The following is a 13,506-nucleotide window of genomic DNA, read 5'->3' as shown; positions in this document are numbered from 1 at the left end:
CGGTCACTTATTGTGCCATTTAAAGACTGATCGTGTTTCACATAGGAACGACTAATGCACAAGAACTGCACAATTCTCAATGAGAATCAAGCAGTTTTAGCAGACTACACAAGCTGGCGATGACGTCATCAGATTGCCTCCTTGGGTAAACGAGAATGGGTGGTTGCTAGGGACTAACTGATGATGCCGCCATAACCATACCCCCATAAGACCTGAACTGTGTTACTGTTTATAATCATATGGGCTAATTGCATTTATTCTCAGGTAGTGTGGAGTCTAAACAGTTAACTACATTATATTATGTCATATGTGATAGTAACTTTCTTTCCAACCTGACTGTCTTGTGTACATATTTACACTATTGTAATTAAGCTCCCAGATTTGCTGTCTCCACCTAGTACTACAGAGCCGTCCCGCCCGGTCCCTTATTTATACCTTGGGCTGCCGGTTCATCAGTAGTCACATTCACTAAAACTGACACTCAGTGCTGGTATCATGGCAGCGGTTGCAGCTAAAGTTGCCAAAGACAGGGCTATAGCTGAGGGTCTTGGTACTAACGAGAACCCAGTGAAGTTTTTAGGTCAGGACTACGAAGAACTGCGGGCAAAGTGCCTGGCATCCAAGACGCTCTTCAGAGATGACAAGTTTCCTGCAGATGACTCTTCCCTGGGATTCAAGAACTTAGCACCAAACTCTCATCAATATGAAGGAATTGAGTGGAAGAGACCCTCGGTGAGAAACAGTGCACTAATTATGTATATTGGCGACTGCAATCTATATATACAAATATCCATGCTCAGGAAAAGTATTCAGTGTGATGAAGAAGAGTACATTTTAGGATGTGGGCTTGAATATTTGATTGAGAGAGCTAGCTTTACACTGCTTGGGTGAATGCAGATGATGTGAGGCATGAAGTTTATTGTACAGTGTAGACCTAGTGCTGTCACCCGACTAGTAAGTAAGTTCCTAGGCCGATGCCGTTTTTTTTTTTTTTACCGGCCATATCAATGGCCACTATTGTGGCCACTATTGGGGATGCACTATTATTTTTGTCGCCACTATTGCCTTTGGCTTCACTATTGGTTGCACTTTTAAGGCCACTAAGGGTGCACTATTACTATTGGGGCCACTACTGGAACAGTATGACTTTTGGGGCCACTAAGGGGGTGCACCATTACTGTTGTGGCCAATATTGGGGGTAAACAATTTTTATTGGGGCTACTATTGGGGGAACTATTACCATCGGGGCCACTAAAGGGGTGCACTACTATTTAAGCCACTAAAGGGGCATATTATGACCACTGGGGCCACTGAGAGAGGGCAGTATTAATACTTGGGCCACTGAGAGGGGCGGTATTACTATTGGGGCCACTGACTGGAAATCTGATGTTCCAATAGTAAGAAAATGGTAAATGGGGAATGAAACTCCAAAAATAGAACATTCAGTGATTTTTCGATCTTCCACTATCGGTGCAATTGAAAAATTGCTCATGTAAATTAACTTATTGAGATGAATGGGTTATTTTCCTGTGTGAGTTCTGTCCATATCGCAATCAGACGGAACTCATGTGTGTAAATTGTTGATGTATATATATATTAGATTATGTACAACTACACATTATGCCTCACATCATCACCATAGCATCTATAGTATGGGCCACGAAAAAGTAGCCCAGCACCACACTCCTATGGAAGCTGTCTAAAAATATATATTGACTCCTGGGTGAATTGGGGGTCCTGGGGAAACTCTGCTCTCTTGATGCCCACCGTTCCCCTGGATTGACTGTATATGTCTACGGTGGGAGAAAGCCTTTAAAATCTAAAAAAACTAATAGTAACCACTAAAGACGACAATGTAAATGGCGTGCTTCCCCTGTGACAAAAATCCTAAGATGTCTAGGCAGCTAACTGCTATTTGATGAGTCCGGCAGCGCAGAAAGCGATTGATGGTGTGGAAATAGAAGAATTTAGTCTGTCAGGTTTTAGGAGAAGTAGTTCAGGATGAGTTAAGGGCTGCCAACAGAGAAGATAGCAATCCCTGGACTACAACTATTAAGTATGATGCCTCCATAGTGTCACCTATCAATATAACAGTCCAGGGGTCTCACCAGCCAAACCATGTCCTGGGCTTCAGTGAACGCGCTCCCACTCTATGTAACATGTTATCACCTAGCACCTACATTACTACCGCAAGACCTAACATGACATGGCTATTCTACCAGTCGCTGGCCATGACAAGGGCTTGGCGTATTCCAAACTACTGTAATGGCCCCATCATGTGGACAAGATTTTGAAAATCCATAGAAATTTCCACAGTGATTTCTGCTTCAAAAACCGTGTCAAAATCAGCGGCTTTTTGCTGTGGTTTTTGGCACAGATATAGATCTGCAATCGGAATTTTCCCAGTCAATGGACAGAACACTGACACAGAAAATCAGGTCTCTGCAATTTTCAGTGTCAAAAAGTGACATGACACTTCTTGATGTGGAAACTAAAAAGAGCTGAGGGTATGTTCACATGGTGGAAAGCATGGCGGATTTTCATTGAGTTTCTAAAAAGGAAATGCTGCTGAAGTTTCTGCTTTCCGCCACGTGTTAATGCACACTAACGGGGTTATTGCAGTCTACACAGAATGCGGGATCTGCATTACATACGGGTAAATTTGCACACATCTGCAGTAAACAACTGGCATGCTGTGGATCTTAAAACTGCAACGTATGTCAACGCATTGTAAATGCTGCAGATTTTGCATGCGGATGTGCTACGATGCTGAGTGTGGGCAGGTGCGCTGTCATGGCATACCACCTGGCATACCACCTCAGGAGGGTTCCGTAGACATTCCCCTTATATATAGCCAGAGACTAAACTGCCAATGTCCAGCATCCCAAAGTTATCCAGCCAACGGCGGGTCAACAGTGGAAAATTGACTTAGTGGTAAAGGAGCTGAAGGGACACCCTATAGACTATACACAGCAACCCTATGGATCATCCAGTATAACTCCTATATAGCACATTGATATGAATGGTGTTTTGCAGTAAGGAAGTAGTGATCATCGCTACCTCCCATTTCAGCTGCCCATAGACGTTAGATATTTGCTCCCCAGATCCCGTAGCTACGGGGTTTTCTACTATATTTTGTGCAGTGGTTGTTACATCTTTATACTAACTGGCCATTAACTTCATCATTTCCTAGGAAATATGGGAAGAACCGCAATTCATTATCGATGGAGCAACATATGCAGACATCCGCCAAGGGCAACTGGGTGAGTGAGAAGATTGCGGGTGTGATGTTGTAGATATTGTTGAAATAATTGTAAATCAAGTGTAAGAGCATTTGTGGCAAAACTTTACGCCCCTAGGGGGTGGAGGATGGAGATACAAAGATGACCAAAGAGAGAATCCCTGACTCAGGCTCCACCCCCTCGGAACTGACTTCTTATCCACTACTGAGCAATAACCTTTTTATTTTTCCATTGATATACTTGTGCGAGGGCTCATTTTTTGTGGGAAGTCCTGTAGTTTGTGTGGTATCATTTTGGAATACATAGGGCTTTTTCATCGCTTTTTTTTGCAGTTTTTCTTGGAGACAGGGTGACCAAAAAAGTGCACTACTGGCGTTATTTTTTTTTCTGATGACTTAAAAAATATGAATTTTTGTTTCATTATTTAGATTCTCTTATCACAAATATGGCAAAAGTTTTTCTTTTTACTTTTAGTACTTTTTTTCTATAATTAGTAAAACTTTATTGTTCTTATGTTTACTTTTCTTTTTAGTCCCCAGAGGGGACAACAACTTGTGATACTTTGATTGCTCCTATAATATGATGTAATGCTATAGCTGCAATCTGAAAGACATTTTATCAAGCCACCCCACAGGAATGGTTTGATAGGCAGTCTGCCAAGTCAGCCCTGGGGCCTTTCAGAAGGCCCCCGGCTGCCATGACACCCACACAGCTCCCTGTGATCTCATGGCGGGGGGCCATAAGGGACCCTGAGCATCTTTCAGGGGATTTAAATGCCGCTGTCAGAATTGACAGTGGCATTTAAAGTGTTAACTGCCCCAAACAGCTGCGCGCCTGATTGGAGCTGTTGCCGCCGGGTGTTGGCTATAATGAAGGGTTCATAAAGGTGTATATTTAGGAAATTAGCTGCTGGGTAATACCTGATGATCAGTGACACAGGGACGCATAGACTGTGCTAGAAAATTAATACATAGGCTTCCTACATATAGGCCTTGAAGCCTCACCAATATTGCGCTCACGAGAGTGCTTTTTTGCACGGGCTTACAGCCGCGTTTTAGGATCGGCAAGTGTTTCCTGTTGTTTTCAATGGAAAATCTTGCATCTCCCACCGTGTGATGTGTTTTATGGCCCAATTGAAAACATTGGGCGATGCATTCTGGGAGAGTGGCCAAAAATAGGACATGCTGCAATTTTTTTCCGCGATGCTGGAAAAAATTGCTCATGTATATGACCCCATGCGAGATTTGTTCGTCTTGCAACACACTATTCTGACTCAATAACATGGCTGCAAGCGTATTGGCTGAGGAAACTGCTCTTGTTGTTATGTACCAGTACTCACACCAGGTATATGTTGTCAGAAAGTATCAACTCGACCGCAGAGCCATGTGAAAAGATTCCAGGGTTTATTCATGTAGAAATCTTGTAGAATGGACTTTCAGCAGTAGGTAAAAAGAATAATGATGAGCCAAAGCACAGAGTAGAGACCTAACACGTGGGCTATAGACAGGAAAACTCCCCAGCAGGAGGAAGGGGAGGAGCTATACAACCCGAAGGGGCGAATTAAAAAGGCAAACATGTGGAGATACAGTACAGCTTATTCATATCAATGAATAGAGTCAGGTAGGTGAGACTGGACACACCATTTTCACGGTCGTGTGAAAGCGGCCTAAGGAGTATGGCATGTGAATTTACCACCTATTACTTTTTACATTTTAATAGGGCCACAATCCTTTAGTTTATGGAGTGGAAACTAGAATGGAATGTTCTTTCAAAAGGGTTTGCAGCTTTGTGCAGCTGCCTGGCATTGTGATGTGGCTGCAGGTCATTCAGTGAATCTAATGTCCACTCCATACAGGGAACTGCTGGTTTTTGGCTCCTTTTGCGTCTCTCACTCTGAAACCGGAACTCTTGGCTCGTGTTGTTCCAAAGAAGCAGAGTTTTGAAAAAGACTACGCCGGAATCTTCCACTTCAAGGTAACAGGATCGTGTTTGGGCCCCGCTAATACAGTAGCATTAGAGAGAGCAATTTTTAAAAATTTGTAGAGCACACCGCTTTCCACAGACCACACCTCCTACACAGTAAAAGAATGATCCTTCAGTGCCCCTCACAAGGTAATAATTCCCCTTACTGTCACAAAGTTTAACTAACCCACAGGGTAACAGTGTCCCCTTTGTGTGCCTCATAGGGTAATAGTTCCTAGTGCTGCCTTTTTGCCTCCATAGATATAGTGCCCTCTTTGTGCACTGCAATGTAATAGTGCCTACTTTGCGTTCCCATACATATCAGTGCCTCTTTTGTGCTCCTATAAGGTCATAGTGCTGTTTTGTGCCCATAAGGTAATAGTGCCCTTTGTACCAATGAGCTAATAGTGCCCTCATTAGGTACTAGCGCCTCTTCGTATTTCCACTGGGTAATAGTGCCCACTTTGTGGCTGCATTAGGTTATATTGCTTCTTTGGATGCTGCAAGAACTTGGAGGTTTAGTCACCCTTTGACCGCCATTGGACCTACCTAAGATGGGTGGAACCACGTCAGGAACTCAGTACCTCAACAACTTCTCTTTAAGGCCTCCTGCACACGGGCGGCTCAGGCCCCACATGCAGGATTCCCACAGCAGAGTTTGTCTTGGTGCCTGGCTGGTGACTCCTGCGTACCTGTCTGGTGTCTTCTGTTCAGCGCTACAGCTGTGCTGGCCAGCACTCCGTTGTACATGCGTAGTAGCCACTGGCGCTCTGCGATGACGCGTGTTCTACGATACTTCCGCAGTGCTCACTGCGATTTCTCACGCGCAAGCAAAAATCTGCAATCGATTGCTGCTCGTTGGCAGAAAATCGCGGATTCTCATAGCATGCTATGTGCTGGATTTGCTGCAGAATCCAGTGGCGGAATCCCTCTACGGATTTCGCAATACAAATCCACCCGTGTGCAGGAGACCACACAGTTACTTGTTTTATGCACTGCTAAACTTCCACAGTGCAGCGTGTGACATCTTCATGTGTATCTTGATGAATCCTCCTCCCCTCTGATGTTCTGAGACGTGGGCTGAGACCGGTGCCAGGGCAGGAGGAGTCATCAAGATGCACTTGAACATATCGCAAGCTGTGTGAAGGAATAGTAGCAGCACATAATACAAGTAGTGTGTATGAGCAGACCGGGGGGAACAGGGGGAGGGTTGCACAAATCTGGGGTATCCTGCAGCCAGAAATCTCCCCTCAGACTAGCAGAGTCTTGAATGCAGCAGTGAAGTTGAATGGAGTATAAGACATAGAATCATAGAATGGTTGGAAGGGATCTCCATGGTCATCAGGTCCAACCCCCTGCTCAGTGCAGGATTCACTAAATCATCCCAGACAGATGTCTGTCCAGCCTTTGTTTGAACACTTCCATTGAAGGAGAACTCACCACCTCCCGTGGCGACCTGTTCCCCCTCACTGTCTAATATCTAATCTGTGTCTCCTCCCTTTCAGTTTCATCCCATTGCTTCTAGTCTTTCCTTGTGCAGATGAGAATAGGGCTGATCTCTCTGCACTGTGACAGCCCTTCAGATATTTGCAGACTGCTATTAAGTCTCCTCTCAGCCTTCTTTTTTTTTTGCAAGCTAAACATTCCTAGATCCCTTAACCATTGCTTATAGGACATGATTTGCAGACCGCTCACCATCTTGGTAACTCTTGCGCTACTTTGTCTGTCTTTTTTTAAATTGGGGCGCCCAGGAACTGGACACAGTATTCCAGATGAGGTCTGACTAAGGAAGAGTAGAGGGGGAGTAGAGGGGGATAATTACCTCACGTGATCCAGACTCTATGTTTCTCTTAATACATCCCAAAATTGTGTTTGCCTTTTTGGCTGCTGCATCACATTGTTGACTCATGTTCAGTCTATGATCTATTAGTATACCCAAGTCTTTTTCACATGTGCTGCTGCTGAACCAAATTCCTCCCATTCTGTATGCTTTTTTCATTTTTCTTGCCCAGATGTAGGACTTTGAATTTCTCCTTGTTAAATACCATTCTGTTAGACGCCGCCCACTGTTCAAGCTTTTCTAGATCTTTTTGAATACTCTCTCTATCTGTTAGCTATCCCCCCCTAGCCTTGTGTCATCGATAAATTTGATCCTTTCCCCCTCAATTTCCTCCTCCAGATCATTTAGAAAAATGTTGAACAACACTGGGCTTAGGACAGTCCTTGTGGCTTCCCATTTGACATACTCTTCTAATTGGATGTGCAGCCATTTCTTACCACTCTGAGTACGATCACTCAGCCAGTTGTGAACCCACCAAGCAGTTGCCTTATCAATACCATATTTGGTCATTTTTTTAATAAGTATGGTATGAGATACTTTGCCGGTATAGAAATCAGGCTCACAGGCCTGTAGCTTCCTGGATCCACCTTCTTCCCTTTTTTGAAGATAGGGACATTTGCCCTTTTCCAATCTTCTGGAACTTCTCCTGTTCTCCAGGAATCTTCAAATATTATAGCGAGTGGTTCAGCAATTACCTCTGCTACTTCGTTTAGTATCTTAGGATGTAATTTTTCTGGACCTGTGCCAAGGAAGGTGAATTCATCAAGATGCACATAAATAAAGCAAAGTCTGAGCATCATTACTCACATAGTGAAGATTTAGGATTCTGTTCATTTTACTGCAATGTCCTTCCATATTCTAGTTCTGGCAATATGGTGAGTGGGTGGAAGTCGTCGTGGATGATCTGCTACCCACCAAAGGTGAATATCTGGAGTTTCTCTATTCAGACGTGGGGAATGAGTTCTGGAGTGCTCTGCTGGAGAAGGCCTATGCCAAGTAAGTCCACAACCTCCAACCAGTGTGGGTGCAGGACATGTATTTGACGAGTAGACATACCCCCTATATATACATCGCTGAACAGCTACTATAACACGTGTCAGATGTGAACACTGTGTTAGGTCTAAGATTCAGTTCTGATTAATCTCATGTGTCTTTATGAAGGTCAGAGCTCCATTTTTTAGAGAGATCCAAATGAACAACCACAGAGTTACATGAAGTGGAGACCACCACTAGGGGGTATACAATGAATATGGATGTACTGGTGAGTTCTGTGTATTTCCATATGCAGTCAGCTCCCCCTAGTGGTGGCTGCAGGCAACCAGTAATTCATAATTTAACTCAATGGCTCTATCTAGTGGAGAATTGAATGTAGGGCACAATGTAGATAAATCATAGCATGAGGGTTAAAGAACAAAATATTGCTCCTTCATTAACCCTGTTCATCTGTTGTGCTGGCAGACTGAATGGATCCTATGAAGCTCTGACAGGAGGAACCCTTAATGAGGCTATGGAAGACTTCACTGGAGGAATCTCCGAGATTTATGACCTGAAGAACGCACCGGATGATCTGTACCAGATTATGCTGAAAGCTACGAAGGCAGAGTCCTTGCTCGGATGCTCAATTAATGTAAGAAGGAATTATATAATATACAGTATAATGGAAGACATCCTTAATATATTAATCTCCCCAAGGTATACTGCAAAACAACTCCCAACTACAAGTGCAGCATAGGCAGCCCATATACAATGCCAATCACAAGCTCAGTAACAGTACCAGGCTTAAAAAGAAAAAAAAAAGGTTTTGTACCGTGTTAGCCAGTAGAGCAATGTGTGATTGTTCTTAGAGCGAGAAACCACGTAACATTGTAGATATGATACCTTTTAATGGCTAATAAAAATGCATGATGTTACAGCAACCAAGCTTTTGGGGATATCTCGCCCCCTTCGTCAGGCTTTTGAATGAAACTAATTTGGATGGCACATAATTATAACATACAGATGCAGAGGGGAGGGGAACACACTCCTCTTGATCTAAATAAATGTTCACACACAGAAATTTGGGACTGTTTTGCACTCAAAACTTAAAACAACAAACAAACGGAGTGGAGACATACATTGTAAATCAGTCCACTGAACACAGGACAGTTTTATGATGTGTCTCATCTCTCCTTCAACCTGCACATGGAAGGATATGCAGCACCACCTAGTGGATGGCAACATTATTACAAGTCAAGTTCTGAATTTTTGTGAAGTTTTAAAGCAAAATGAAAAAAAAATATTCGGAGGAGGACATCCCTCTTGACCTCCTTATTTTCATATTTTCCATTTATGCAAGAATCCCGGGCTGAGGTTCAATCCATTCTTAAGGGTGACAACCATGACCATACATTTGTACTCTCAAATTCTTTTGTGATGCTGCGACTTGAAATTGTCCTTTAATATGATAACTCTCATCTGCTCTATGCTGTGTCCCTGACCACAAAAATATTTTGCCACAGGTAGTTTAGTCTTTCCCTCTGTAATAGAGTGGCGATACGATCTCATCCTGGCTCTCAGTTTTTGTCCGGTTTCCCCGATATAAAGCCCCCCAACAGGACATTTACTACACAGGATCAGGTACACAACATTGGATTTGGAACATGTGAATGTCCCTGAGATCTTATAGTCCCCTGCTGTGTGTTGGGGATCTGTATCCTGTTCACAGTCAGTATATGTGAGCAGGCCTTGCAGCTCCTTACATTACAGGGATAAGTTCCTTTTTGTGTGTCAGAGGGCAATGCACTCCTGATTATACAGTTCCTCAAATTTGAAGGATGCCTGTAACACAGAAGGGGAGGGTCCGGGAATATGGGTTTCAGTCTGATTGAACACCCCCTCCTGGCCGCAATCCCACCTTGGATAAATATATAGACTCCTTTAGACATGAGGTGCAATCTACTATACTGGACAAGCAGAGAAGGCAAGCATTTAATATCAATAAGCAGGAAAGAAGGGTCATCTATGCACTCAAAAACAACAAGGAGATCACCATTAAGCCTGCGGATAAGGGTGGTGCTATAGTCCTCATGAATACATCAGACTACAAGAAAGAAGCAGTAAAACAGCTGATGGACACCAGATACTACACCAAACTGGATCAGGACCTGACTCAGAAAAATATGAGGGGATTGAGAAGGGTCATCAGAAGTCTGACTGTGGGCTCCACAAATCTTCTGGACTTGATACTCCCCAAACTACACAAAGCTGGCAACCCAGGGAAGCCAATTATCTCTGTTGTGGGAACCCTCACTGAATAAATCTCAGGATGGGTAGAAGGTGTCCTCAAACCATGGGTGAGGAACACAACCAGCTACTTGCAGGACACCACTGACCTACTGAACAAACTGTCAACCATAGGTCCCCTCCCTGATGGCACAATCCTGGCCACCATGGATGTGGAGTCTTTATACTCCAACATCCCACATGAAGATGGACTGACCGCCTGCCAGGTGCACCTTGAGGCCAATGGAGTTGCCTCCGAATCTATGTTACAATTCACAAAATTTATCATCACACACGATTATTTCTCCTTTGACAAAGAGATGTTCCTGCAACTTACCAGGACTGCCATGGGCAGTAAAATGGCACAGCAATATGCCAACCTTTTCATGGCAAAACTGCAGAGTGACTTTTTGGCCTCCTGCCCCAGCAAACCATTGGCCTACTTCCACGACATTGATGACATCATAATCATCTGGACCAACACCGAACAAGAACTAATAAAATTTCATGAGGGATTCAATGCATTCCACCCCACCATAAACCTGACATTAAGCTACTCGTACACAGAAATCAACTTTTTGGACACCACCATAAAAATCTCGAACAACTCAATATAGACATCCCTATACCGGAAACCGATTGATCGGCCTACATACCTCAGATGGGACAGTTCCCATCCTAAACACATCAAAAAGTCCATAGTCTACAGCCAGGTCATCAGATACAACCGTATCTGCTCCAACCCAACAGACAGAGAGGAACAATCTCAAAAAGACATTTTTAAATCCCACCATCCCACCTCAATTGATGACCAAATCACCAGAGCTACCAGGATACCCAGGAATCAGCTACTCCAATACAAGGAGAAAGAAAAAAATGGACGTATACCTCTAGTAGTGACCTACAATTCTGTAATGTAAGGAGCTGCAAGACCTACTCACATATACTGACTGCGGACAGGAAACAGGACAAAAACTGAGAGCCAGGATGATATCTCATCGGCACTCTATTACAGAGGGAAAGACTGAACTACCTGTGGCAAAACATTTTTGTGGTCAGGGACACAGCATAGAGCAGATGAGAGTTATCATACTGAAGGGCAATTTCAAGCCGCAGCATCACAGAAGAATTTGGGAGTACAAATTTATGGTCATGTTTGACACCCTTAAGAATGGATTGAACCTCAGCCCAGGATTCTTGCATAAATGGAAAATATGAAAGGTCTGAAGGAAGTCAAGAGGGATGTCCTCCTCCGAATATTTTTTTTTCTCATTTTGCTTTAAAACATCACAAAAATTAATTGTCTTGACTTGTAATAATGTTGCCATCCACTAGGTGGTGCTGCATCTCCTTCCATGTGCAGGTTGAAGGAGAGATAAGACATCATAAAACTGTCCTTAGCTCAGTGGACTGATTTACAATTTGTCTCCACTCCGTTTGTTTGTTGTTTTAAGTTTTGAGTGCAAAACAGTCCCAAATTTCTGTGTGTGAACATTTATTTAGATCAAGAGGAGTGTGTCCCCCCTCCCCTCTGCATCTGTATGTTATAATTATGTGCCATCCAAACTAGTTTCATTCAATAGCCTGACGAGGGGGATGAGGTATCCCCGAAAGCTTGGTTGCTGTAACATCATGCATTTTTGTTATCCATTAAAAGGTATCATATCTACAAGATTACGTGGTTTCTCGCTCTGAGAACAAACACACAGTACCAGGCTTAGGCTCACCTCCTATACCTCACTCTTCTGCAGCAGGAGGTAGAGGAGTGATGGCAAAATTCAGGAATCTGGAGCACTGCTGGAATTGGGTATATAGACATTAAAAATGTGGTTCACTGTCCCCATAATGTGGCACAACAACAATATCCAGTTTATAGATATTCAAATGTGTGGTAAAAGCATAAACTGCAGTTATAATCTAAAAGTGGACAAAGTGTATACTGCAGCCATCCAATAAGCCAATAAAGGCATTTGGATGGTTCATTGTCTCCCTCATGTGGTCAAATTATAAAATGTAGGAACAATATAATAATAATTATAGACATGGAGCATTGGCTCACTCAAGTGGACAAACTATACACGGCATCCATCATATAGGTCCATAAAACATTTGGATGGGTCATTGTCTTCCTTTTATGGTTAAAGCAGCCGCAATATAATAATAATTACATACATGAGGGTATATCTTAAACATCAGCAAGGATGGATACATGGCGGCAGAGATCCTGCTCTGAATCAATATGAAGACAAATATCTGGCCCGGCATCAGTAGTGTGAGGACCCATGGTGGCCTCCGCGGTTCTCCCTGTACCCAGAGGAGTACGTTACACCTTTCAGTGGGAGGAACAACTGCCACTCTCCGCTGAACCACACTGCGGTTGGTCAGAGGCAAGCCTCTGAATCCCGAACATCAGAGCTGGGACCCCGGAGCCCGTCCGCTGCCAGCGCAGCCTGTGCTTCCCCCAAGTTACTGGGTGAGTACAACCCGGTTGGTGAGGGCCTCTTTGCCTTCGCTGGGGACTCACCGGCACTGAGAGGACTTAACAGGACGGGTCCTGCTTCCAGACGGCACGTGGATGAGGAGACAGGCAGGCGCCATCTTGCCTGAAGACGTCTGAGGATGTCAGCTTTATTTTCGTGCGTTTTAGCACTTCATCATTGAACGCGGTTTTGCTAACGCCTGTGTGAGAGCAGCCTAAGAATAAGACCCCCCCACTGACTCTAACGCCCTTTAAGACTTTCTACCCTAACCCGTTAACGACCTGGTCTATTTTGGCCTTGAGAATGCAATGATTTTTGGGGGATTTCCATCTCCACTTTTCAAAAGCCATAAGCCATTTCTATTTTTCCATCGGCACGGCCGTATGAGGACTTGTTTTTCTGCATTACAAACTGTAGTTTTTATTGGTACCATTTTTGGGTGCATCTAATAATTTATTGTAAAACTTTTATTAATGTTTTTCTTGAGAGCAAGAAGAGAAAACGTATCAATTCTGCCATTGTTATATATAGTTCTTTTACAGCATTAATCGCGCAGCCTAAATGGCGTGATACATTTTCTCTGCAGGTCGGTACGATTACGATACTAAAATTATTAGACTTTTTAGATCTTTCCCCTTCTGCACAATAAAACCCATTTTTTTGGAAATTCTTATTTTTACATCGCTGCATTCAAGGTCCCATAACTCCTTTATTTCTCCAT

At 43.5% G+C, this 13,506-nt stretch overlaps 1 protein-coding gene across 1 annotated transcript in view; it reads left to right on the top strand.

Moving 5' to 3' along the window:
* The first annotated feature begins 495 nt into the window (after positions 1-495).
* LOC136620082 (calpain-8-like) overlaps positions 496-13,506 on the top strand; it is a 36,332-nt gene continuing 23,321 nt past the window's right edge. The window contains exons 1-5 of the mRNA XM_066594810.1: positions 496-732; positions 3,194-3,263; positions 5,098-5,216; positions 7,907-8,040; positions 8,503-8,671. Coding sequence (XP_066450907.1) covers positions 496-732; positions 3,194-3,263; positions 5,098-5,216; positions 7,907-8,040; positions 8,503-8,671 — 729 coding nt within the window. The remainder of the gene's footprint in view (positions 733-3,193; positions 3,264-5,097; positions 5,217-7,906; positions 8,041-8,502; positions 8,672-13,506) is intronic.

This window comes from Eleutherodactylus coqui, chromosome 3 (assembly GCF_035609145.1).
Source record: "Eleutherodactylus coqui strain aEleCoq1 chromosome 3, aEleCoq1.hap1, whole genome shotgun sequence".
NCBI classification, from domain to species: domain Eukaryota; kingdom Metazoa; phylum Chordata; class Amphibia; order Anura; family Eleutherodactylidae; genus Eleutherodactylus; species Eleutherodactylus coqui.
Note: the sequence above shows the minus strand (reverse complement) of the source record. Positions and strands in the feature narration are given on the sequence as shown.